The sequence below is a fragment of the Orbicella franksi genome, chromosome 6, assembly GCF_964199315.1.
Source record: "Orbicella franksi chromosome 6, jaOrbFran1.1, whole genome shotgun sequence".
Lineage (NCBI taxonomy): Eukaryota > Metazoa > Cnidaria > Anthozoa > Scleractinia > Merulinidae > Orbicella > Orbicella franksi.
In genome coordinates this window covers 27667779-27694601 of record NC_138150.1, presented here as the reverse complement: position 1 = coordinate 27694601, position 26823 = coordinate 27667779, and the positions used below count along the sequence as shown (strand labels likewise).

General features: G+C 37.8%; 1 protein-coding gene across 1 annotated transcript in view; it reads left to right on the top strand.

Annotated features, from left to right (window-relative positions):
- LOC145488932 (uncharacterized) overlaps nucleotides 1-23666 on the top strand; it is a 43105-nt gene extending 19439 nt beyond the window's left edge. Inside the window, exons 7-10 of the mRNA XM_081467787.1 lie at nucleotides 872-994; nucleotides 18093-18215; nucleotides 22332-22828; nucleotides 23216-23666. Coding sequence (XP_081323913.1) covers nucleotides 872-994; nucleotides 18093-18215; nucleotides 22332-22828; nucleotides 23216-23596 — 1124 coding nt within the window. The 3' untranslated portion in view covers nucleotides 23597-23666. The remainder of the gene's footprint in view (nucleotides 1-871; nucleotides 995-18092; nucleotides 18216-22331; nucleotides 22829-23215) is intronic.
- Nucleotides 23667-26823: the final 3157 nt, after the last annotated feature.

The window sequence follows — 26823 nt, the reverse complement described above, 5'->3', positions numbered from 1 at the left end:
CTATAATTAAGCCTGGTTCTCATATGCCGCCGACATACCTGGGACACCGACGGCCTGAGACACCGTTACGGCATATGTGAACATTTATCGCTGAATCATAATCTATCTCGGGCATTGACCGCCGGCTTGCCTGCGAAGTTGAGCTGAGTTCAACATCGCAGGCAAGCCAGCGGTTATCGGCGATGAAAACATTTTACGTGAACATCATCTGCGGGCGCAACGTACTCCAGTAAAACGATTCGATCAATATTTACAGGTAAAATGGTTGAAGATTGCGCAATTCGATTTACATTTCGCGCAAATTTGAGTATGTCGGCATCCACCGCAGATGCGCCGGGGACCCGCTGAGACAGAGCACCGAACGTTGTCAGTTGCAAACGGCGACTACGTCGCAGGTAATTCGGCGGGATATGAGAACCAGGCTTAAGAAAACGTTCACTTTTCTTATGGAAATTACGAAACAAAGAGCTCAAGGCTTACTAGCGGGACACAAAACTGTAGTGTTAATGCTGTGTGTAACAACAGTCAGGGATCCTATAACTGCACATGCAAAGATGAATTTCATGGAGATGGAATAAAATGCACTGGTAACTATCTGTAACACAGTTTAATTCTCGTGTTCAAGTTCATCCTCCAATAGCGCAACTCCGTACTCCGCCTCGTCTTTGCTCTGACGAAGGACTAATGCTCGGATAAACGTCAGCTGCACAAACTGTCTACGGCGGTTTATTTACCGGCTTTTTCAACTTCAAGCTGCTAATAGCTATAAGAGTCTCCATTCACACTGACCTCACTTTAGAAGCTAATAATGACTGTGCTTACTTATACTCCAACTCATTTAAATAATAAAAAATTCTTTTTGTTGTTTTAGATATAGATGAGTGTACCAACGGAACACACAGCTGTGATGTTAATGCTCTGTGTAACAACACCCGGGGATCCTATAACTGCACATGCAAAGATGGATTTTATGGAGATGGAATAAACTGCACTGGTAACTATCTGTAACACAGTTTGGCTTAATGCATTTCATCAGATCTAGGTAAGCTTTCATATGAGGTTTCAGAATGAGGCACACTATTTCAGAGATAAAGTCTCGTGACCATAACCTTTCAATAAAAAAAAGGGTTCCGGTGATACTTCTTTGCTTTTCTTTTTAGATATAGACGAGTGTGCCAACGGAACACACAGCTGTGATGTTAATGCTGTTTGTAACAACACACGGGGATCCTATAACTGCACCTGCAAAGACGAATTTCATGGAGATGGAATAAACTGCACTGGTATCAATATTGTTGTCAATATGTGTTAAAATTAAGGAGCTGTCTTATAAGGAAATTAATTGTTCAACTTGTCTATTAAAGTTCAATATTCCCAACCACGGTTGAAAAGAAACAATGTTCAGCCGATTTTACACTGCACATGCACTTTCCAAAACGTTCAACTTTCGCTGTCACGCAATACGAAATTTTAAAAATCGAAAACCATTCAGTGGTTAAAGTCAAGAAATTTTGATGTTATAGAAAAAAATCTCAGCTCATTTCGGCTAATCAGTGATTCAGTTAATCAATCGTAAATTCTCTTTCAATTCATGATCGTAGCTAGCGTTTGACGTGCTTGGGTTCTCGCAATTTCTTCTATAAAAAGAGATCTTCTCCTCCCGTGATTGTATGTACAAGAAGTCAGTCACAAATTACTAGATGGTGATGCACCCCGTTAGTACGTGTATTGAAGGAAATCTTATACCGACTCTTTGGGAAGCGTCAGACTAGTTAGAGGGACACAACAATTCAAGATTTCCTTTCTTGCTTATGTCTCTTTCTCCTCCTCTTACTTTTTCTTTTATTTTCTGCAGAGAAGCCACAGTTTCTTGTCATTTGTGAAGGGGAAACGAAAGAAATAATCTGCCAAAACGGACGAAAAATCAGCATACTAGACGCGAACTATGGCAGGCTGGATCGGGATACGTGTCCAAATTCAAGAATCAAGACGACTAACTGTCGTGCCAGCAATTCTCTTCAAATCGCGCAGAACAAGTGTAACGGCAAAACCGAATGTCAGCTGCATGCTGCAAGCTCAGAGTTTGGTGGGGACCCGTGTTGGGGAACATTCAAATATCTGCAAGTCAAATACACATGCCTGGAATAGTGGAGATAAAACTAAACATTTTAAATTTTTTGTGGTTTATTTTAGTCTGCAGACTCATATTGTACTTTTTTCTAGTTATTCTCTCCTCTTTCTCTGCTGTAAAATATACAAGAGTGAATGAAGTTACCATTGCTACGTTGTTGCAAGTAAAGCACCCTGTCTCATCGGATCCCCAAAGTTAAGCCGTGTTCGGAGGGACTAGTACTTGGGTGAGTGACGTACTAAAAATACCCGTGTTGGGAGATTTCTCAGGATCTTTTCCAAGACCATATCAGGATTGAGACAGTGCTGTGGTCGTTCAAGAATTTAGCTGTTCATTTCGAAGACGTTTCATCCAGTTTAACTATCGGCTATGGAGTCCCCCAAGGATCTATACTGGGCCCGATTTTGTTTGTGGTATACATCAACGATCTCCCGCAAAGTCTGCCAAAGTCTTCAATAGGCATGTACCCTGACGATACGGTTATGTACTATTCTGACTCCAGCGCAGATATCATCAAGCAGGGTTCTACAAAACGATCTAAACAATGTCGAAAAATGGTTAGCAAGCAACAAGACTCAATGGATGCTGTTTGGTACTAGGCAAAAACTAGAACATTGTCCAGACCATAGATTAGAACTCCATGGGAAAGAAATTGAAAGAGTATCAAGCTTTTGTTACTTAAGGGTTACACTAGATGAGAATCTCTCATGGAACGAGTATGTAGAATTGGTTTGTAACAAAGTGAGCAGGCGTCCCGCATACGACCTTTCCTCACCGTAAAAGCTGTTAAATGTGTGTATAATTGTTTAATAAAGCCGATGTTTGATTACACTGATACGGTATGAGGTGGGCTGTAAATCGGATGCCGTAACACCTTGCAACGCCTACAAAACAGGGCAGCACACATGATACAAAGGAAGGCAACGACCGAAGAAGCTTTCAAAATGTTAGGGTGGGTTGATTTGGAACACATAGGAAAGCCCACAAATGTATCTTAGTTTTTAAATGTCTAAATAGCTTAGTTCCTTCGTATTTATCAGATCATTTTATTAGAGATCTCACTATTCACACTTACAAGACAAGACAAAGGAACGACATTTACCTACCGAACCCTAAGTTAAAGCCAGGGTGTAACACATTTAGATTTTCAGGCGCGGTTCTTTTTTAATGATTTACCCACATCAGTAAGAGAAGCCACATCGCTTTCCATTTTTAAGAACTCCGCTTAGTTTTCATTTTAGCCCTTAGTTTTCTACCAATATAATATTTAGATATACCTTGATTGTTCTCTCTTATTGCATTGATCTAGAAAAATTGTACCTCATAGGTATGTAATTTCCTTTTCATTCAGATCAATTTTTAAGCTCCTTGCACATAACTTTGCGGTAATTTTTAAATTCTGAATTTTATATCATGTAGTCTTAATTTTACGCAAGTCCCCTTTCTAAATGACTTGCTTCCTCCATATTTATCGGCTTATTTGATTACAAATCGCACTATTCACGCTTACAAGACAAGACAAAGGAATGACATTTACTCACCGAACCCTAAATTAACGCTAGGGTGTAATACATTTAGATTTTCAGGCGCGGTTCTTTTTAATGGTTTACCCACATCAGTAAGAGAAGCCACGTCGCTTTCCATTTTTAAGAACTCTCTTAGTTTTCATTTTAGCCATTAGTTTTCTACCAATATAATATTTAGATATACTTTGATTGTTCTCTTTTATTGTATTGATCTAGAAAAATTGTACTTCATAGATATGTAATTTCATTTTCAGTCAATTTTTAAACTCCTTGCACATAACTTTGCGGTAATTTTTAAATTCTGAATTTGTTATCATGTAGACTTAATTTTACGCAAGGCCCCTTTCTAAATGACTTAGTTCCTTCATATTTATTTGATTATTTTATTAGAAATCGCACTATTCACACTTACAAGACAAGACAAAGGAATGACATTTACTCACCGAACCCTAAATTAACGCTAGGGTGTAATACATTTAGATTTTCAGGCGCGGTTCTTTTTAATGGTTTACCCACATCAGTAAGAGAAGCCACGTCGCTTTCCATTTTTAAGAACTCTCTTAGTTTTCATTTTAGCCATTAGTTTTCTACCAATGTAATATTTAGATATACTTTGATTGTTCTCTTTTATTGTATTGATCTAGAAAAATTGTACTTCATAAATATGTAATTTCATTTTCATTCAATTTTTAAACTCCTTGCACATAACGTTGTGGTAATTTTTAAATTCTGAATTTTTTAATCACGTAGTCTTAATTTTACGCAGGGCCTCTTTTGCCCTGATGGGGCTACCCTGCCTATAGAAAAATGACTTGACTTGACTTGATTTCATACCGGGGTATACTTGTCACCCTGCCAGACATCAGTTCATAAACGTCTCTTTCCCCGTATATTTTAATATACTACTTGGTGACTTGGTGAAATGGGTAGGGTTAATGCTCTTTAATTTATCGATCAAACAGAAACATTAACATCGTCCTCCCGGGGATACCAAGAGCATTTGGCTAAGTGATGTGCCCGGGCCGGGGGGGGGAATTTGTCGTCTGTGGTAGACATTGGGGTTGGGCCGTTTACAGCCTTATTGGAAGAGTAAGGGTTTTCAAAAAAGTTGCCACGTAATCATCATGAAGCTAGCTTTTGAAATACTTAGTTTAATTCTTTAATTAAAATTAAGGCAGTTCCTTTGTCAGTGGACCGAGTCGACTCAGTTCAATTGGAGCAGGGGAGGGATTGTGCGTGGGAATGTAGGCTTCGTTGGGTGAGATGTCTGTTATTCTTGTTACCTGTTTTTATTTCCTCGCGGTATGTGCCAAACTTTGATTTGATGCTATAATTATCTATGAAACGAATATAAGAATATATCGAAGTGCTTATACTGACTGACTAGAATTCATTCCACTTCGATGAAATATCTGTTGTGATCTCAGTCTTCTATAAAGTGCTGTCTCAGCTTCTTCCTCCTCCAGCAACAATTCTTTAGGGCTAACCTAGGTTTCGGTAGAGTCTTGTATTCTCCTGGTCACTGCGACGGCAGAAAAAAACCCTGCAAGTGGCTTTCGCTCAGCTATTCTCGTCTATCAGCCGATTGTTCTGCATATCCTTTAACACAAGTCCCGTAGGAACAAATGTACCAGCCGGTGAATGGGTTCAAGGGCTGGTAACCTGTACTGATGGGTCTGAGATCAATCCTTGAAGGGGCTGGGGGTGAGGTCTGGGGCATCTTCCACCGGGAAAGGATTGAAAATCTAGACACGGTCTTGACGCCATCTGGTGCTTTTTAGGACACCTTTGTGAGACACTTTTGAGATGCAAGCCCAATTTAAGTCATTTTTTGAACATGATACTGACCACTGTGGTATAAAATACATTAACTAACCATAAAGTGCTCAGCCGTTGATGTAAGGCAATCCCCAAGTAGTCGCAGAAGAGCGAAAATCAACAAGACGTCTGGAGAAAACGGACATGGCAGGCTTCCAGGAAAATGCTCTAGCCGACAAAAAGGTTTCAAAGATTTTACCTCACATTAGTGGAAGGATATAGCGGTTCTTTTATCCTTCAAAGCTTATCAATTCTAATTCACTTTTAATATTTCCGACTGGTGAGTCTAACTGAAATATAATTTTAAACCTTATCGTTGAGCCTAGAGGATCCTGTCGGTTGTTTGGGTAGGGCCCCGCCCATGCCGACAGCTGGGTCTATCGGAGCTGTGCGTCGTGAACATGTCCAACCAATCTCTACGAAATTTTCATAGAGAGTTTCTGACTGTCTCTTCTCCTTCACACAATGGTCCCCGATTACCAAATGTGACTCGAGCAGATTGTTTCCTATGTTATGCCATAGTTGATTCAGATGTATTTGAATTAAATTAAATTCTTTCCGAAAATAACGAACACCGAACATATTCGCACCAAAGTCTTTTTTTCGTGGGATTTCTTAATCACGTTCGTTCTGGTGGTTTTGGTGGTGGTGGTGGTGGCGTGGTGGAGGGTATTCCGGGGGAGCAGTGGGAAATTTGTAGATGATTCTTGTGGAGGAGGAGGAGGTTCTTATAATGTTGGGAAAGATCAGCAAAGAGATTGTTGTTATAATGCAGCTGGTCATGGCCTGGTAACCATTACATTACGGTAGAAAAAAAAGACCCCGGCGTCACACACAACAACTTTATGCAGCTGCGGTTTAATTGGCTATAGATACTTTGCCTGTGGCTATAACTCTTGGGGCCTAACCGTTGATAATTATCTATTTTGATAATCAATTCGTTTTTAACCGTGTTTTTTTTTTTTTTGATATATTTTAATTTGTGTTGGCGCACTTTGTTGCCATCAGTTTAACCAAAAATAGTCGTTTATACTAGGATTACTCGTTACATGCGAAATGCCGGCTTTTCCCATATACGTAAGTCTGAGAGTAAAACACCTTTTCTCCGTTTTGTGCATAGAATTTGTATATAGATTATTAACAGCTATGGAGTTTTCGAAAATTTCAAAGTTCTACAAGAATTAAAATAGGTCGTTCTGTTTTGACCGGGAAGATTGTTCGAGCAGACCAGGTCAACACGGTTTATAGTGTTTATTACGTGGTCCACACAATAAACACTATAAACCATGTTGACTTGATCAGAGAATCTCGACATAATACATGTACCGCCCTGCTGGTCAGAGGTTCTATAGCTAATACAAGAATACATGTAATCTTAATTATTTGTTTGGCAAAAAGTAACACCTCTCTTGTAATATGCGGCGCTAACGAAGAAGTGCCTAGCTAGCACTGAGGAAATGTATGCAGGGCAAGAATAGATTACAAATGATATAGATGTTGCAGGAGTCCTCTCAGTGGAACAAAACTTTACAAAAAGCTTGTCCTTAGGAAGTCTGGTTTTCAAAATAGGAAGCTTAGAAACCTTCCTTCGGAACAAATTCATGACCATTTGGTAGTTAAGAAAGACCCCCCTCCAGTGACTGCTTCGAAATTCGCAACACATTTCTTCACCGGTGCACATAAATATTCGAATTCGCAAAAAACAACCATCCACAGTTCGCGTTGGTTCCTTAGACTTTGATAGCATTCTTGTGCGCCTAAAAGACAAACTCTGTATCCTTCGCACTTTGGCTGTTAGTGAACAAAGAATTTGATCAATTTAAAGAAACGTGGGCTGCTTTGCTTTAGTCGTGTATCTGTACTGTGTGTGTGCGTGCGTGTTGCTTTCGAGAATGTAATGATAACGTGCTATTGTCATTATGTTACCACCTAGTGCAAGTGGTTCGTTTAAGTTAGAAATATAACGTATTGCAAGTAAGTAATAAAACATAATAGATTGCAATTGAAATAATGTGATGTATTGTAAGTGATGTACGCAAGTAATTTGGCATAATGCAAGTAATTCAGTAATTTTACCCAACATCTTGTAAGTAGTTAATGTCATATGTACAGTGGAACCTCGATTTAAAGAACCTCTATTTAACGGAGTCCTCGATATAACGAACGATATATGTCCCAGCCAAAGTTACAGTAAAATGTATGGAATAGAACCTCGATATAACGAATTCTTCGATATAACGGACTTAATCCGGAAGCCCAAACGTAAAATCTACCTCGATATAACGAATTACAATGTCAACATGCGACAGAAGATAAACGCTGAACAGATCAACAGTCAACAAATCCTTGTAATCCTTATGGTAAAGAGAGAGCAACCTTTCAGTCAACGGCTTATTATATGTCATAGACCTTGGCACTATAGTATTTCGACATCAATTAACTTTTGCTCTATTTTCTTTGAAATCCGGAAATGTTGGGTAGTGCAACACAACAACACTAAAGCCCGTTTCCTTGTTTACATAGACAATTTTCTGTATAACCTCTATTTTGCAGCATTTTTAAATCGCTACTGTGAAAGTGTCGTTCTCTTGTGAAAAAAAGCTGCGCGTCTCCTCAAAAGTGAAAATAATTGATACTGAAAGCGACCATCCTTAATGAATTGCATCTCAAAACGCAGCACTTCTGGGTGACGAAAATTGCATTGAATTGCATGACAGAAGTCACCTGTGATACAAATCAATCATTAACTATGACCTCGATATAACGAAAATTTTGGTCGTTTCCCCTCAAATTTGTTATATCGAGGTTTTCGATATGACGAACCCTCGATTTAACGAACACATTTGGCCGGTCCCCAGCGACTTCGTTAAATCGAGGTTCTACTGTAGTAAGTAATGTTTGTAAGCAAGCAATATGACGCACTGTAAGTAGGTAAAATAACAATTTATAACCGATAATCATAAAATAGAAGTGTATCAATTTATAAATCGATGCTAATACTGTGTTGTAAATTGTAAGCTTTTTAATGTTAGTATTGTCTAATTGTAACGTGATATATGCAATGTAGAAATTAAAAAAAGAAAAAAAAAAAGAAAAAAAAAGGCATCCACAGTACTAAATACTGGTTTGAATTCTGAACACAAGCAAGTATTTCAATTATTCCACACTCTAATATTGGTCTAAATGTGTTACGTTGTTCGGTGTTGTTTTTCCAGATCGTTTTTGTTCTGCTTCAACACTATTAGCAGTTGCGATAAAAACAAACAATAAGAGCGAATTCTTAACGGAATGTTGAGGACTAAAAGTCGGAAATTTCTCCTGACCATTTAATTTATTGTTTTTTTGCGTTTGATTTTCTTCCCGAAATGTTTCATTAAAAATGATTACATAAGCCGCCAACAAACCCATCAGTATACTAAACTCTGTTCAAGGAGGCGTGACTACAGACAAAATCTCGCGCGCTGTTATTGGTTAAGAATGACTTCCAAACAAGTTTGTTGGGTTGCTACGATAAGGTGCGTTGTACTATAATTATTTCCTGCCAAGTAATTACGATAATGCATTTTAAGGGATTAGAAACAATTTTATTATTGTTATCACATATTGGTCGCTTAGGAAGTCTTCAAAACGCTTGCATATACCAATCTTTGGTATCGTGAAAATGTTTTGGTAATAAACTACTGAATTCGTCATGGTAGTATAGGTTCAGAAAAAAAAGCACAGAACATTAACGACAGAAAGGCCTTGTATGCCAAATCCAGTGACTCCTTTCGTTTAATGCTCTTGACAGCTGGGGAAACTAGCGCTGTAAGCCACCTTCACACGGTTTCTTTACATATATAGCCTGGCTCTAAAGCAGTGACGCAGGATACCAGTAAACATTTGATTTCTAACAACTTCAGCGATGGAATGGATTCGACTGATGGCCTTACGTTGTTGTTTTGAGAGGCTTCATGTTTAACAAATGTAATGTCCAAGGTTCACAGGACGAATAAATTATGAGCCTCCCTTTCAAATTTCTTGCTTCTTTAAAGCGTTTTGAGTACGCGCTCTTTCGCTTTTTTTTTTTTTAAAGTAAGGCAGCTAAAAGGTAATTGCGGCTGAAAAACGTACTTAACTCAATTTGTTTTTAGAAATGTGGCAAACCACGTAACCATAGCAACATCTTTCTTTTATTAGCGATGTTAAAGACAATTAACAGTCTGTCAAGATAATAGCTAGCATCATTTTACACGTAAATTTTAATAAAAAACCAATTTACTGCTCCAACCACAATGCAGGGAACCACTTAAGTTGTAGCAGTCAGTAACAATTAATAAGTGATAACTCCTTGGAGCTGGCATATTTGAATATGGAACAAGTTTGAACTTACTTCAGATGTCGCAGCTTAGCTTATGATTCACACCATCATTGAACCACTGGCCAAAGCTTCTCGCTGGAAAGTAAATCTACCATACCGTTTTCGCAAAGTTTTCGAAAACCTGTCGTAAAAATGCTGTTTGCATTTTTCGGCCTTGTTTTCGTCTTGTTCGCTTCCCTGATCCCGGATGCACAAGGTAAAGTTTTCCTCATTCACTGTTAAAAAGTATTCTACCTTTATTATTTTTATCACGATTTTTGCCCATGCATGTATAGCAGCAATATTTTTGGTGCCGTTGTTTATATAATTAAATAATGTAAATACTTCTTTTCATAAGAGTCGTTACATTTCGGCGTCAATTTCTGAACTGCAGGTACATGATTGTGAATCAGTTGAAACTAATGAGCGCTAAGCCTGCTTTCAAGATTGATCAAAAAATTCATAGTATGCTGGTGAAAAGTAACTGCGATAACCAGTACGTATTTTTGTTACAGCATTTTTTTGATAGAAAAAGAAATTGTTACTTGCCAAGAAACTACAAAACTACAGTCTTGACTGAATGTAAAGTTTGGGTGTCAAAAAGAAGAGAAACCTGACAGGAAAGTTCTCTTTTTCCAAATAACTTGAAATGACTGCTGTTTCATAATAATCATAAATTGGAGATCGGAGAAATGAAATATACGTGGAGTTGTTTTTTTGAGATAGTTTTCATTTTCAAAAAACACTCTGCAAATTGCTCTAGAATTTAAGAAAAATGAAAACTTATTGAGTTTTCGTGAGTCTTGTTTTCTGAAAACTAAGTTGAAGCAACAACTAGTTAATTTCATAGAACTCTGTTTTGTTTTCCGAAACGGTTTCTTAAGAAAGAAAACCGTCTCAATGCGTAAAATTAGCCCGAACACATTACATGTAATAAGTCAAATTTAATACATCGCCGAGAGGAGGTTTTATAACTTAACTTACACCTAATTCAAACAGGTGGCTTTGACATGCACATGCAAATGTGCATGTTTAGCAATTGTCGTACGAGACTCATTTTCTCAAAAAAAAGTTACAAAGTTCATGACTTATCCTCAGTCAAAAAAGACTTACACTGAAAGTAAGTTCACGCAATTATGCTCGAGTTCAAAGAGAATTTCAGGACACGTTTGGTGAACTCAAACCGTCCAAACCAAATTTCACCGGTGCCACATGCACCTACTCGAGATGCCTTAGTACCGGAGTTTTCCAAAAATGCAAAACTAAGCTAAGCAACTTTTCAAAGTTTTGGCCTCTGAAGTTATATGGTTGTAAATTTCTGAAGAGGTGCAGGGCTTCAGAAAATGAATTAAATAACTTAAAAACGTAAAAGTTCTTTCTTTATGAAGACAAAGGGTCGAAATCAAAAGTTTTTATCTGAACAGACATTTATTCCGATTCCCCACGAATCTTTTAAAACTAAAGAGAATTAAGAATCCTTATGCTGCGCCTGGAAATGGTACACTCTAAACGGGAGGCAAGACTGTTTTGTTAATGTTTTTGACAACCTGAAGGAAGGTTCGTGAAGAAGCGAAACTTGAAATGACTGCTGCTACATGATAATCACAATTTGCGGGTCTGTGTAATGGCCGATCCGGTTGTTCAAAAATAAAACGCGAAATGAGAAATGACAATGTGGTATTTTTTCAACGATCACTGTCATTTGCAGAAATCGGGGTATGGATAAGGTAACTTAAGAACATAAAAGGTCTGTTCTTACGAAAAGAAAGGTTCGAAATCAAAAGTTTCCTTCTGACTAAACATCAATTCGGATTTCGTTCAAAAGAAAAAAGAATGTGTATCTTGCGCCGGGAAATATAATGGTGCGCGCTAAACGGAAAGCAAGACTGTTTTGATAATGTTTTTAACAACCTGAATGAAGGTTCATGAAGAAGCGAAACTTGAAATGATTGCCGTTTCTCAATAATAACAATTTGGAGGTCTGTTTAATGGCCGATTCTGTTGTTCAAAAATAAAACGAGAACAGAGAAATTAAATGTGATATTTTTACCTGAGATATCAAACTGTCATTTGCCAAAACTACCCTGCAAATTACTCTCAAATTTGCGCAAAATGAAAAATTGATGAATTAGTACTCAGATGATATTGCTTAAAACTGAGTTGAAGTAACAACTAGTTATTTTCATAGAATTCAATTGTTGTTTTTCCAAACACTTTCTTTAAAAAAAAAAAAACTAAACGGTTTGTGTAGAAGTAGACCGACCACATTGCATGTAATAAGTCACATTAAATACACCGCTAAGACGAAGCTTTTTTTAAACTTAACTTGAGATTAATTCAGTACGCAATTAGCTTTGAACAACATTCGTGCTAGTCTCACCTTGTCAAAACAAAATTAAAAACTTCAGACTCATCCTCAATAAAAGATATCAAAACTGAAAAACATTACATTTAGTTTACATTAAAGAAGGATGTTTAATAAGTGTTTTCTTTTGCATGATTTTGATCACCTGCTCGAGGTTTCCGTGTCTCAACTTTCAGTTATTAGCTTGGCCGACATTATTTCGTTCCGCAGAAGATAATTTCAAATAACAAGCTTGGTTTATTCGATCGTATAACTGCTTGATTCAGTCACACCGTATATTTTCAGTTGCGCATGTTTGTCTTTGCCAGTCAAGCCGAGGTCCTAAAAACTATGACGATGGAAGTTTGATTGAAAACTTAAGAAATATTCCAATAATAAATAAAGTTTTCAAACTCCGGCGTAACTAGTTAGCTACGTTTCTAGTAAAATAAACCCAGTAAAAAAAAAAAAAAAAAAAAAAAAATCACACAATTATGCTAGCTCGAGTCCAAAGAAAATTTCATTTGTTTTCCTCAAACCGTCCAAACCAGCACATTCTCACTGTTGTTCCAACTTTGTTTCTAGCTGCACTGTCTCGAGATGCTTCAAGGCTGGCGTTGCCGAAATATTTAAATCTGAAGCTCTATAAATTTTCGAAGTTTTTGCCTCTGAAGTTATACCTAGCGCTAAAACTCCGCATTATGAGTCTCACCAAATTATCTTCGATTCTTAAAGCAGAATAACAGTTAAGCCATTCGTGTGGAGTCTGCGGAGGAAAGACGTCGCTTAAAGTTTTTTTTTCTGCAACGAAGTTAACATTCAAAGACGATTGACTGAATTGAACCCATACGAAGAAACAACTACTTACTCGTCTGCTTTCTTTCCCTTGACTGAGTTTCTAGTCTACAAAAAATATGATATCCGAAATTTTACCAGACTTTGATTGATGATTGATGAATAGATCGAGTAAAGAATGACAAAAAAATATTTACTAAAGAATAATAAATAATTTGTCCTTAGACAGAATGAATGGTTATTGAAACTTTCTAAACAGATGAAGCTTGTGTTTTGTTTTAAAACATTGCTTAACGTATCAGCCAGGGTTCATAGTGCTAATTTTCGAAATTTGTGATTTGGAGACTGATGTTTAGATAAAGTTTTTCAAGAGCTTTCTTTTAAAAAAAACATTCACAAAAAAATATTTTTCCAGTGCAAAGTTATTGGACGTTGAAGTTTGTTACACGTTAATTGTTTTGATTACCCGTGACAAGTCCTGTCATTTTGGAGTTACTTGTAAGTCAACACGTCACGAAACAAATCACATGGTATCGTGGTATCATTTTATCACGCAATACATTCGCTAGATTGGTTCAAATGCCTTCGAAAAAAAAGAAGAGGTCGTGTCCGTTTTCGTCTGCAACGGCAAGGCGGAAGATACAGTGTATTCCCGCCACCTCCCGCGTAAAGATTTGGCCTGCTGCATATCACCCGTCAAACGCCTATTGTTATTGCAAGATGATCCCTCTCTGGTAAACATCATTGACGTTTAGGCGTTATAATTCTATTGCGGGTAAGATGCCGCAAAAAATACATTTTCTTTTTTCTCGGAACGAAAATTTCGGAAAGTTAAGCCTACGTTTTTAACTTCAAGTCAGCAGCTCCTTAACCCATTTGATTGAAATTTGGCCAGCTTATTGTTAGATAGTTTCTCTCGAAAACAGTGTCTGCGATGTTTGTTTTCTTTTTCCGTTTTCGCATAATCGTCATTTTTTCAAAGGAAGTGCTGATGATTTGTCTCCTCTGACTTAATCCTATTGTTAAAAAAGAACAAATGCACGCGTCAAAAATCTAAGACGCGGTTTTTTAGTAGAACGTGTCAAGAAGCAAATGCAATGTCTATCGTTCTCTTCGTGAAACGCAAGAAAGTCTCTCTATATACATACTAAGGCGAAAATAGAAGTCAATTGTCTTCATCACAAATAATTTTCTTGTTGCTTTGGTACAATTTAGACGATCTAAAAAAACAAACAAACAAACAAACAAAATGTAAAAATGTTCAACCAGCTGGTTTGGTTCGCGGCAGTGATGACTTGAATTAACGACGTTCGCGCTAACTGTTTCTGCGCATCCTTACTGCGCACGCAAATTCACACGCCACGTCGTGCATGACAGCGCGCTAAGTAATCCCTAGTTTTCTTTTGATGGCTCATTTTCTCTAACAATTTTCTACGTTTACCGAAAAAATTAAGGAAATCTATCGACTTAGAAGTTTGAATTTTTTTGCAAAATGCACCATCGAATTGATTTTTTTAAGCTCTTCGTTTATCTGTGCGACAGTTTCAAATGCCTTTTGTAGGGTTAGGTTTTGTGAAAACATTGGTAAAATTTGGAATTATTTACGCAACAGACCTACTTCTACAAAATATGACTAAGATCGTTTGCCTCTGTTTACTATAAACCCCTGTAGACCATGCTGAATTACGTGCGCCAATTTTTCAAAATCAGGGTAGTTTTCGACACGCTTTATCTCTAAAACGAAGTCGGTGACCCCATTTTTTTTTACATTTCTGTCACAAGTAACTCATGATCTGACTGCCGTAAAAATTTAAAAATATCTATCGACCGGAAAATTTTCGCGCGAACGTCCTTAAGGCATGAACCATGGCTATTCCGAAAACGTGGAGTGCGGAGTGCGGAGTGGAAAAAAAAAAATTAAAAAGAAAAAAATAGAAATAAAACAAATTTAGAAGTGAATTAAAAGAATAATTAAATACATAAATAAACTAGAAATGGAAATTTAAGAAATAAAAATAATAATTATTAAAAAATTCACACCGCGTGAAGCGGATTGTTCATATCGCGTATATTTCATTCAGTCCAAATAGTATATTTAACTCACGATTTTCATAGTTAGCAGTTCACTTTTAGGAAATAAAAGTAAAGAACAGTCCAGTTTCGACCATGTCTAGAAAATGTGAGAAATTACACCTTCGGTTTCCTTGGGAAGCCCTGTTGCCCGAAACAAATTCACGCTTTGTTTTCCAAAATTTAACTGCCCGTATAAATTAGCACTTGAACCATTCAACAACTTGTCAACTGCGCGTCCTAAAGTTCTCGCAATTTGATTGATGAAGTCCAAACTAAAACCTTGAAAAATTTTCAGCGCTGAAAAATGGTAAGATAAAAAATGTAGATTGACAAATAAAGAAACAAATAAATAAAGAGGTTAAGTTGCACTAAGTCGAAATTTATATTTGTAGTTTATTTATGTATCTAATTATTTTTTAAAATCACTTTTATATTCGTTTTATCTCTGTTTTTTTTTTTTTTATATTATTTTTTAAATGTTTTCTTACACTCCGAACTTCGCACTCCGCACTCCGCACTCCGCACTCCGCGTTTTCGGAACAGCCATGAACCATATTTTTAAAAACCTGTAGCGCGTCCGCAATGAGGGCTGTAAAAGCCCAATGGTTATTCATCCAGTAAAACGATGGAGAGGTAAAACATTTCTCATTTAGGGAGCGATTATATTTAACATCAAAGTATTACTATGTATAGGAAGATGTGTACAGGTGGTTTTGACACTTAAGTTTTCGGTAGCGATAAATTACAAGAAATTTCCAACTTGTCTCCGTAACTCTCGTATCGCCAAAACAGAAGTCGTGCGTTTTCATGTTTCTCTTGTAAAATCTGTTTTTGGTTAATAGCCACCCGAGCAATATTTTTCTCTATTTTCTTCTTTCTTCTTCTCTATACCTCGAGCCTTGATATTTTATTTCGAGTTTTTGCGTCTCGTTAATAGCACCATTTCATGTAATAGCTCTATTAACCCGAAAACCTAAGTCGAGCCTCACGCCCTAAATGTGCTTAAAAAAAGTTGAAGTTTCTTTGCAAGGAATAACTCGTTATTTAAAATAATATAAACATCTAAATTGACTCAAACAGAAAAAGAGATTTATGACCTCACTTTTCATCGCATTGTTATTGTCTTTATCTTTCATTTTACTGACTTCGCTAGAAATTATTTCAAATGATAACATAAAGGTATGTCAAAATTTTCATTCTTCAGGTCACTGTCGTAAATTGCGATTCACCATTGATCCAATCCATGGTCAACGGCTGGAAAACCACGTGATACGAACTACTGACGTCATCAATGAGCATACCTGCCGACTGAAATGCCTTCTGGAGCCAAACTGTGTCAGTTATAATTTTAACAAGAAGGAAGAGGCAAATGGACGACACAAATGTGATCTGAATAACGCTACTTATGACCACTCAGACGACCTCGCGAAGAGCGAAAGTTATGTGTATCGCGAAGCCGAGGTAATCATGAAGATAATAACTGAAGGTGGCTGACAACAGTTTGCAACACTTTCCAAGACTTAGATTTTGATGGGTCATTATAACCACTCTTTATCAGTTGCTACAATCATAGCATATGTATATATAAACTGTCAAATCATTGGTAAACACATTGTAATCATTTTCATTATAAAATAAGTTACCATAGCAACAGTATGACCTGGTAAAATAGCGTTTTTATGTGTTTTAACCGTTGAATATCGTCAATGGATGCTCCCTTAATAACGGCTATTTTGTTCTTTTCGTTGAAGAATGCTTGTGCAAAGAAACCTTGCAAGAACAACGCAACCTGCCAGGCCGGTTTTACAGACAGAGATTACCAGTGTTTGTGTATTCGCGGGTTTACTGGCCATGACTGTGAAAACGGTACTGACACATTCTCTTGTTATTAGGGGTCTTACTCAACTTAGCAATGCCGAAAATTTTGAGGGGCTTAAATACCAAGAATGAGAAGTTATAACAGGGAGTTGCAACTATAAATCTAATACAGCAGCTCGAGTCGTTACGCGTACTAGGAAATTTGATCATATCACCCCTGTCCTAAAACAGCTCCACTGGTTACCTGTTTGCTACCGTATAATTTTTAAAGTTCTCCTACTGGTCTACAAAGCTCTCAATGGAACAGCGCCTTACTACATCAGTGAATTACTTAAGTACAACACCTCTCAACGGAAATTAAGATCGTCCTCTCAACACCTTCTGGCGACCCCGAAAGCTAGACTGAAAACATATGGAGAGAGAGCATTTGCTGTGGCGGCACCGAGACTATGGAACTCGATCCCACTTGAACTAAGATCCAGTAGTTCGATTGACATTTTTAAACGGCATTTAAAAACATATCTTTTTAAACAAGCTTTTTAACTCTTTTAATTTTTAGATTATTATTATTTTATTTTTTATTTTTTTTTCCCCTCCCCTTTTTTAGCTTTTTAAATATTTTTTTTATTTAATGTAAAGCGCCATGGACAAATAGTGGATTGGCGCTATATAAATATTTTATTATTATTATTATTATTATTTCTGTTGTTGCTGTTGCTGTGACTGCTATTACTACTGCTGCTGTTGTCGGATTCTGTTTTTGAAACGTTTAGCAGGCAGTTCATGCTAGGAGATCACACGGAATATAAGAACAATAATATAAGATAATTTAATAACAATTGTCGTTACGATACAGATATTCTACAGGAATCTTTTTATTGTGTTAGATATTGACGAGTGTACCGACGGAACACACAAATGTGATGTCTACGGTGCTGTGTGTGACAACACCCGGGGATCCTATAACTGCACGTGCAAAGATGGATTTTATGGAGATGGAATAAAGTGCACTGGTAACTATTTGTAACACAGTCAATCTCGTGCATCTTGTTGAAACTATTATTCAAAAGCGGGTAACTTTATCGGACATTGGTAAGTTACTTAATATCGTATATGTGAAGAAATAACTATGCAATAACTCAGTATATGTGAGCCGGCGATAAGACACTGACATGTCAGGGCGAAAAGTTTGGTAAGCATACCATTTCAATGAAACGTTTTGCAATTAGATTCGTTTTGTTGTTTTAGATATCGATGAATGTGCGAACGGAACACACAGCTGTAGTGTTAATGCTGTTTGTAACAACACCCGGGGATCCTATAACTGCACTTGCAAAGATGGATTTCATGGAGATGGAATGAACTGCGCTGGTAACTATTGCTTTGTGTTTTAATTTTACGACAGTGAGTAATGACAAACTTATAAACTGGACAACACACACGACCCACTATGAGTGATAGACACAAATAATATGAGCGGCTTATTGATCTGTATGCTTTTGGCTCGCCATTAATAATAATTACACAAACAAAATATACAATAAATAAAATTAAATAACTAAATAATTCGTACACTGCTCGAATATATTAGAGACTTTTTGTTCTGATATTTAGTGGAAAGTCGTCTACGTGCCTATACAGTCTCTGTAACAACGTTCCATACATGCCCTGTAATTGAACAAATCAAGCACTCTGATTGGCTGAAACAGCGTGCTTTATCAGAGTACAGATGCACGGTACCTTACTTATCTTACCTTAATCGTATTTCACTGGTAACTAATGCTATATGTAGTGTGTTTTAATTAACCACAGCGAGAAATTACAAGGTTGGAAATTGGTCAATACACAAGGCACACTGTAAATGACAAATACAACTTGACTGCCCGATTTGAATGGATATTTACAAGTGTGTGCTGGAGGCGAGCTGTTGTTGTTACTTGTAAAAACCAGATATGGCAGATCAGTTACCGGTTTTTAAGTTTGAAATAATTAGCTCTTTATCTAAGCGGGAGTCTGTTTATCAGAGTAGATCATGGCGCTACGTCATGTTCACATTGTGGCGCATGCGTATTGACGCCCGCTGTAATTGGGGACGATGACTAAGCGAGTGGAGGCCAGGTTATCACTCTATCGCAGAGGTGGGGCCCTTTCCATTCAATCAAAAAATCGTGGAACTTTCCAGACGGGTAATGATGGTACGGAAATTTCTTTGGAAAGTTTCAGAAAAATGCGAACATTTTTGAATTTCAGGCATGCGAACCATTCAACCGAAAATTGACGAAATTTCAGAAGAAAAATTAAGGGGAAGAAACATTCTCATTGAGGAATTATCTAAGATTTGGATATACCTCCCGCGTTCGTCCTTTTTCCGGAAAATGCTGTTCCTTTCGTCACCGAAAATTTCCGGAAATTCAAAAAGCTGTTTTTGGTCGAATAGAAAAGCACCCCGAGCTACCGGTTGCCTCTGTTTAATAACGAGACTTGGCTTGGACCTGGGCCACTATCTTCAAGCCAATCAAACTCATTTTGATGTATAAATTTTTTAAACGAGGACCCGTTTTGAAACAGAGGTGTAAGCAACTCGGAAATAGCCAATAGCTAAATTTCTAGTTTCAGGCTCCTTTTTTTTAAAATTCTGGATGGTTTACGTTAATAACGAGTCGGATTTTCCCGTTGTTAAAGACGACACAATAGACCGATAAGTTTGAGACGTAAACCTTGTTCTTGAATTGATTCATATCAGGCGACTTTCCCGCTAACACGATTTTCGTCTCCACAATTAATTCCGATAGTGTTACGTTTTAGTTGTATTATCCTATAAAGTTAGACTTTTAAAACTACAACTTGCAAAAAACCTGCACTGTTGGAACAAATTATTCACCAAATTGTTGAAGATATATTTGTGCATTGTAAATGTTTAAATATAATTGAAAATTTCAAATCAGTTCGGGCTCTTTCCAGGGCGCTTTCATTTTGGATCATATTGTAACACTTGGGTGGCCCTAAAACCAAAATGAAAACATTACAAAACCTAACGATAGACCTTATCCGCATTCCAACGAACATTGGCGCCTAGCCGAGATGTCACTGGAGTATCGTTGTGGTGTTATTGTTTGCACGCACTTGAGTGGAATACGGTAAAGATCTATTTTGGCGCACGTGGGCAAAAATACTGACTGTAAATTGGTACAAAATATCAGCATTTTTTTTTACTTTTCATTACTACTGAGGCAGTCTGACCGGCTCATTGCTTATGGCGCTGGTCTTAATTGTCAGGAGTTCCCGTGTTCAAAGTCATCTCCCTTTCCATTTTTATTTTTTCATTTTATTTTTATTTAACATTTCTTTATACACGGTTAAAACTCATCAGGTAATACTAATATTTAAAGTTATATATATATGTCTGGATTTATGAAAACGGTGTTGAAGACTGAATCAAGTGTTTTTTGATTTAGTTGTTTTTTTTCATTTTTTTTTTCTGCTTTCGCTATGACAGCAACTTGTAAATCTTACCTAGCATGGAATTTAGAAACTCCCTGCCGCATCTTTCATTTATTTAGGTATTTTTTTTCATCATTTATCGACCACCCCCCCCCCACCCCCTTTTCAATTTGCGTGAATTTTAGCCCAGGCTACACTCGTCTGAATTCAGTTCGCGCGGTGACTCTGACAAGGAGCGACCGATTAGCGTTCTGTATTTGCTGTCTAAAGGAAGTCTGCCCGAGGACATCATTAAGTCCAATGAAGGCCCAAGTCTAACGATTTGCTAGTAAGCGTCGTCCATTATCGTACGTGAGGCGGGCCTGAGGAAATGTGTAAACTGTACGGGTCACATTTAGTCCCGTAACAGAAGGCCGTTTGCCCTGTGGCGATAATGTTGTGCTTGCTTTAGACAGCAAAATTCTTTAGCCACATCAATTTAGGGCTTAGACGTGCAATGGACTAGACATTTCTAGCTGCTGTTGGCGTCATTTGCTTTGAACTTTGATGTAGCTAAAGACTTAGAAAAAAAAAATCTGTTGAAATCTGGATGTGCCATTGCGCGCTCGACAAAATTGAAGTACATCCGGGACATTGCTATTTGCCAGCAAAACATGGCCACGAGGAGAGAGAAGAACATGAGGTCAAGCGCTGATCGTGAGTAGAATTTCCTTGTTTTATCAATTTTAGGCGTTCTCGGCTTAGCTAAGTATCAGAACTGTCTGTGATTCGCTAGCGCGGAAGAAATTTATTTGCGTGGCTTCCGGGCGATAATTGACGTAACGACAACATGTTGAGTGTTCGCTTACTGCTAACTATGGCCTAGTTTGTCTGAATTTCAATCGATTCTCGATGTAGGAAGCTCTTGTTCAGTCCATTTAGGACGATGCAGGCCTTTAGAAAGCAATAGATTGGCTCTCCGCCGCGGTTTTGATATCTGTACGTTCGTGTTGATTTAGACTCCAATTTCATGTTAAAAGCACTCTTAATTAAATTGTACAATTCATGATTCAACGAAAAGACGGTGAATTTAGTCTTCCTGGCCTCAAAAGGCATACAGGAGAGTTATTTGCTGCTATTTGAGCTACGATAAGCCTCGTGGAAAGCTAGCTCTGGGACAGAATTGTAGCAAGATTATCAGTGACAAGTCAAATTCTATGGCTACGTTTTTGCGAATCCGGTCAGATATTGAGATGAAATGTCACGTAACGGCTACTTTTTGGCTGAAATATAGCGGTAAATAACCGATTCCACTGCTTACCATGCTCTTGTTAGCGTGACTGGCTGATTTAACCCACAGTAAAGACATAGTGAGGTCATTTAGGTGAAATCGCAGAGGTTAAGCCTGTCTAAATTAGTGCCGCGGCGAACCAAATGATCAATGTAAGCTCTAATTTAGCTTTGTTTGGCTCGTTCGACTCATTTGCAGCGACTTCAAAGGCTTGTATAGGCATGGTATGGACTCTGTTAAGAGTACACGAGGTAGATAGCACTCTCGGTACGACATGGCCATATTTATGTACATTTTCTAACCGATTTTCCAAAAACATGCCCGCTATTTTGGTGCAAAGTCTTTAACACGGTTTTCATAAATTCAGACATATATATAAATTAATACTAATAAACTACTAATAAACAGTCCATGCTAAATACTAATTAATAAAAACTGAAGTAGTAAATCCTAATTTAAATATTAAACTAATCCTGTTTTCCATCAATGCCGTGTCTAACTTTGCTTTTAAATTGATTAAAGGATTTTATCATCCTGAGATTAGCTGGACTTGCTCTCAGTACGTCGGTTATGTCTTTTAAATAGCCGGACTATCCCTGAAAAGCCCTATTGGCAAGTGGTCAATCAAGATGTTATTTTTTTTTCTTTACTTGCAACAAATTATGGGTTTTGCCACATTTCTATCGTTAGATGGCAATTTGACGCCTGAGCTACAGTTTTGAGGTACATAATTTGTTACCTGAACTTCAGACTGTTGATGTTTCTTAATTACTCAGGATTCAATGCTACCTTTACGAGTCTTGGAGCAAGTGGAAAAGATGGTCCAACGTCACTCGGTAGTCACTACACAGATCAGGATCATGACGATCAAGTTACACTGTCCAGCGGTATTCAACAGTGGACTGTGCCGTACACTGGTCAATACAGAATAGAAGCAGTAGGAGCAGCAGGGGGGTTTGATAAAACCCAGAACAGTTCACAATACAGAGGAAGAGGTGCAAGAATGACTGGCACGTTCAACTTATCCAAAGGAGAAATGATTGGAATTCTTATTGGTCAAGAAGGAGGAATAAGGAACAACCGCGGGAGTTCTGGAGGTGGTGGAGGAACATTTGTAGTGGGAGGAAGCAATATGTCTTTGATAGTGGCTGGAGGCGGAGGAGGCCTCAGAACTGTAAAATCAAGATACGAGGGATGTGATGCCAGCACAAACACGTCAGGGAATCCTGGGTACAACTCATGGTCAGGAGGCAGAGATGGACACGGTGCAATGATTGGTGATGATAAACGGTCAGGTGAGAGTAAAACTGAGAATGATTACATTCACTTCACCAAAGTCAGTTTCCCATAACACACATTTAATTCGACCTCAGTTGATTCACCGGCTTTAAATATCTGCCTCAAAACTTTCTCGGTGTTTGGGAAAAGCATTTGTTCATCGGATGTTCAACTTAAGCTGTCGAAATACACTTTTCAAATGTCGGAAACTGCCGAAAATTTGGTTGACAGCAACAACAAACGCAACTGTTCACTTGTTATTGAAAGATACGGAAAGTATACTTTGATAACCCTCCTTCTTTATGGTGCGTGGACAACCCGGATAATCTTTTTAGGCAAACCTCCATTGCATGACACTGCTAAGTTTAGAATCGTTAAATACACGAATGGGAATGAGTCAGCTTATTTTATTTTTTCAGGTGGTGGCGGCGGTGGTTTTTACTCCAGTGGAAGAAGTGGAACTGAGAAGACCGTTACCAACAAGCTTAGTGGTGGAGAAGGGGGTAAAGGATTTCTTGAAGGAGGAGTGGGTGGACAGAGTTTCGTGCCATCTCCTAAAGATGGTTCTGGTGGTTTTGGTGGTGGTGGTGGTGCGGGTTACGGTGGAGGGGGTGGTGGAGGGTATTCCGGAGGAAGCAGTGGGAAACATGTAGATGATTCTTGTGGAGGAGGGGGAGGTTCTTATAATGCTGGAAAAGATCAGCAAAATGATTGCTGTTATGATACAGCTGGTCATGGCCTGGTAACCATTACATTATTGTAGAATAAATAGAAAACGAGCCGTACACAACAACAATATTATGCAGCTGTAATTATATTTGCTATAGATTTCTTTAACTGGCCCGCTTTTACTCGTCCTCACCATTGATAATTACTCAATTTGATAGTTAAATAAATTCTTTGTTAACAATGTTTTTTTTTGATATATATATTTGTGTTGGCGCACTCAGTTGCAATCAGTTTAATCAAAAATCGTCTTTTATACCAGGATCTACTAGGCATATGATCCAAAGGGGATTACTCGCTACAGGTAAAATGCATTTTCCATTAAGTCTGAGAGTAAAGTACTTTGGCATATCTCCGTTTTGTGCCTTTAATTTTTATATAGATTATTTTCTGCCGCTGAGTTTTTGATAACTTCAACGTTCTCCAAAAAAATAAAACGGGTCGTTTTCTTTTGACCAGTCCACATAATCCGTGTTTACTTGGTCTGCTCGGAGATACGTGAAATAATTCCTGTAGACTTGCTGGTCGGTTGATGCCACGTTCTAGCTAACGCATGAATACATGTATTCTTTATGATTTGTTTGGCATAAAGTAACATCTCTCTTGTAATATGAACGGAATAGAGCCAATCTAGTTAGCAGCAGTTTTTGGGTTTCCTTTGCAAAATCATACATAGGTATGAAGCTGGCCGTTTTGGGATTGATGTTAGAGTAACGTTAGTGACTTTGTTTTGGCAGTTGGTAACGGTAATGAAGGGCAGATTTTCTTAAGATACAATACTCAATAACTTAAAATGGATCAAAAATCAGGTTGGAATAAGGAAATTCTTCTTAATGAACTCCAACAGTGATGCAGTGTGAAGTCGAGCAATATAAATGGGTTATTGACCAAGCGCGAGGTCAAGATAGCTGGATATTGGCCGAGTTCCTTTCTGCGTGTTTATGGAACGAGGCGGAGTCGAGGTCCATATATAAGCACGCAAAAATGAACGAGGTCAATATACAGCCATCTTGATCGAACAAGCTTGGTAAATAAAGGATTTATTATATGGAAAAGGAACACTATTTTCTTACGGGACATGCACAGCCGGTAATTCCGAGCGGGCAAGATAGCGCCAATCACAGCGCCCATCCATATAAATACATAAATTCTCCTCACTGGTCCCTGTACACTTCTCAGTAGTAGTAGGGAGAAGTTGATAGGTGGCCTTAAGGCACTCAATTTGTATACAGGTGTCTTTCATGGCTCATGTTTTGTAGATCGAGTCTGAGACTTTTCAAATTACAAAGTGAAGGACGAAAGTGAACAAGAGAACTTAAAGTGGAAAGCTACAAAAAAAAAAAGTCAAATCAAACAAAACAGCGCAGAACTTTATGGAGTGACGGTAGAATTTCGTTGCGATTTTAGATTTTTCATTATCATAATTTATAATGATTTAGGGCAAGATGAAACGGATCCTGCGCTGTGATTGGCGCTATCTTGCCCGCTTGGAATTACCTGCTGTGTCGCGGAGGAAAAAAGTGTTCTTTGAAATATATGTTTCCTTTGTTTTAGTGGCATGCCTGTAAACTAGCCAAGCTTAGTGGTTGTATAGCTAAGTGCATGACCACTATAAATAAGATTTACTGTCACTTTACTTTTATTTATTTATCTAAGAATCTGTTTACACCCAGGCATAAACTGACAAAATTAAAATATGTTAAGTTCATTGGACTAAAAATGATCTGTACACGAGGGTTACTTGTAAGTTTCAAAGTGGGTGCTTGTTTTAATTTTTACATTAGATCTAGGCTTTCAGTTTTGTTGTTGGTTTTGAATGAATTGTTGAAATTTTTCCCGCTAAACAGTGTAAACGATATAGTAACTTGTAACAGCATCATAGCTAGTACTGTAAACTTTGTATGCAACTGTCAATAAAAAAAGTTGTCCAGTCATTTGTTTTTGAAATTTCAGGGTGCTGACTTTTGTAACTTCGATCACTTCAATACAATGGATGCTCTCCTTAAGACCGCTCTTCTAAGCGACCAGCTCTGGTCGTGACCTACGTTGTAAAAATCCGTTTGAACTGTCACTCAAACACTGTAATAAATAGATCTCGAAAGTGACCTTTCCCTAAGCGGCCGTGACCACTTTTGGCAATTACCAGCTGGTCTTTTCCTGATTCGCCTGAGTGTGATTTGCGTAAGTCAACACCGTGATAAAATAACGACTTCGTGGTCAAATTTACAGTGATATAACATATAAAGTGGTAATCGTGATTCCTTGACTTTCAATAGCTATTTACATTTTGCAAGTTTTATTCTATTTAGATTAAAGTTCTCGTAAGCGATCAGCATTAGTTACCACCACTTTTTCAAATACCCGAAGTGGTCGCTTAGCAGACCTTCGACTGTATTTGAAAACCAATGAGAATATAAAATTTCAACTTACTTCTAAGTTGAAATGGTATGTATTACTGTACTGAAAACTAAAAGGCTCCTACAATTGACTGTTTCCCCTTTGACCGTTTTCTTAATGTATTTTTTTGCCTGCTCAAACTTGAGGGTGGTAGCGGCCTCATGTTATTGCATTCTGAACTCCTGATCTGAAGGTTCGGATTAAATTTTCTTCAGACAGCGTGCGACACTCTTTTGCGCATGTGCGATGATCTGACAAAGTTGGCTTCAGTGAGGAAAAACCTGTTCCACTGACAACAGTAAAACTAAGTTAACAGTAGTAACAGTATTTAATAAATTATTTGTCATTTGTGGAAGGTTTTCATGGTATATTTTGTATTATTTTGTGAAGATCATAGAGAAATGTTCACGAGAAAAGGTCAGCAACGAGGACGCTCGCTCATTACAAAGAGTCAAAGGCGAGAAAATGACGCTTCCAAAGGGAAGAGATTACTGTTAAGCCGTACGAGGAAATCTTAAATTCTCCCGCGGGATACGTGGTGCTTGGTCGTACAATTTCTTATTGGTTAAAAACCTTCCAGTGTCATTCAAAGCCATACATGCAGATTACGTGACAACTGTGCGCCATTTCCGAGTTACCTTGTGCCTCTGTTTTAAAACGAGTCTTCATGCAAAACCTTTCATGGGAAGATGAATTGAATTTTGATGAAAGTGAATCTTCAGGCAGAACTGATTTTCGTATGAATGGTTTCGCACGAAGACTCATTTTGACGCAGAGGCAAACCTCAACCGTGAAATGGCCTATTATGATCTCGGGATTGTTGTTAATACTGATGTTCAAATATTATTTTACTGCACGTATTAGGCA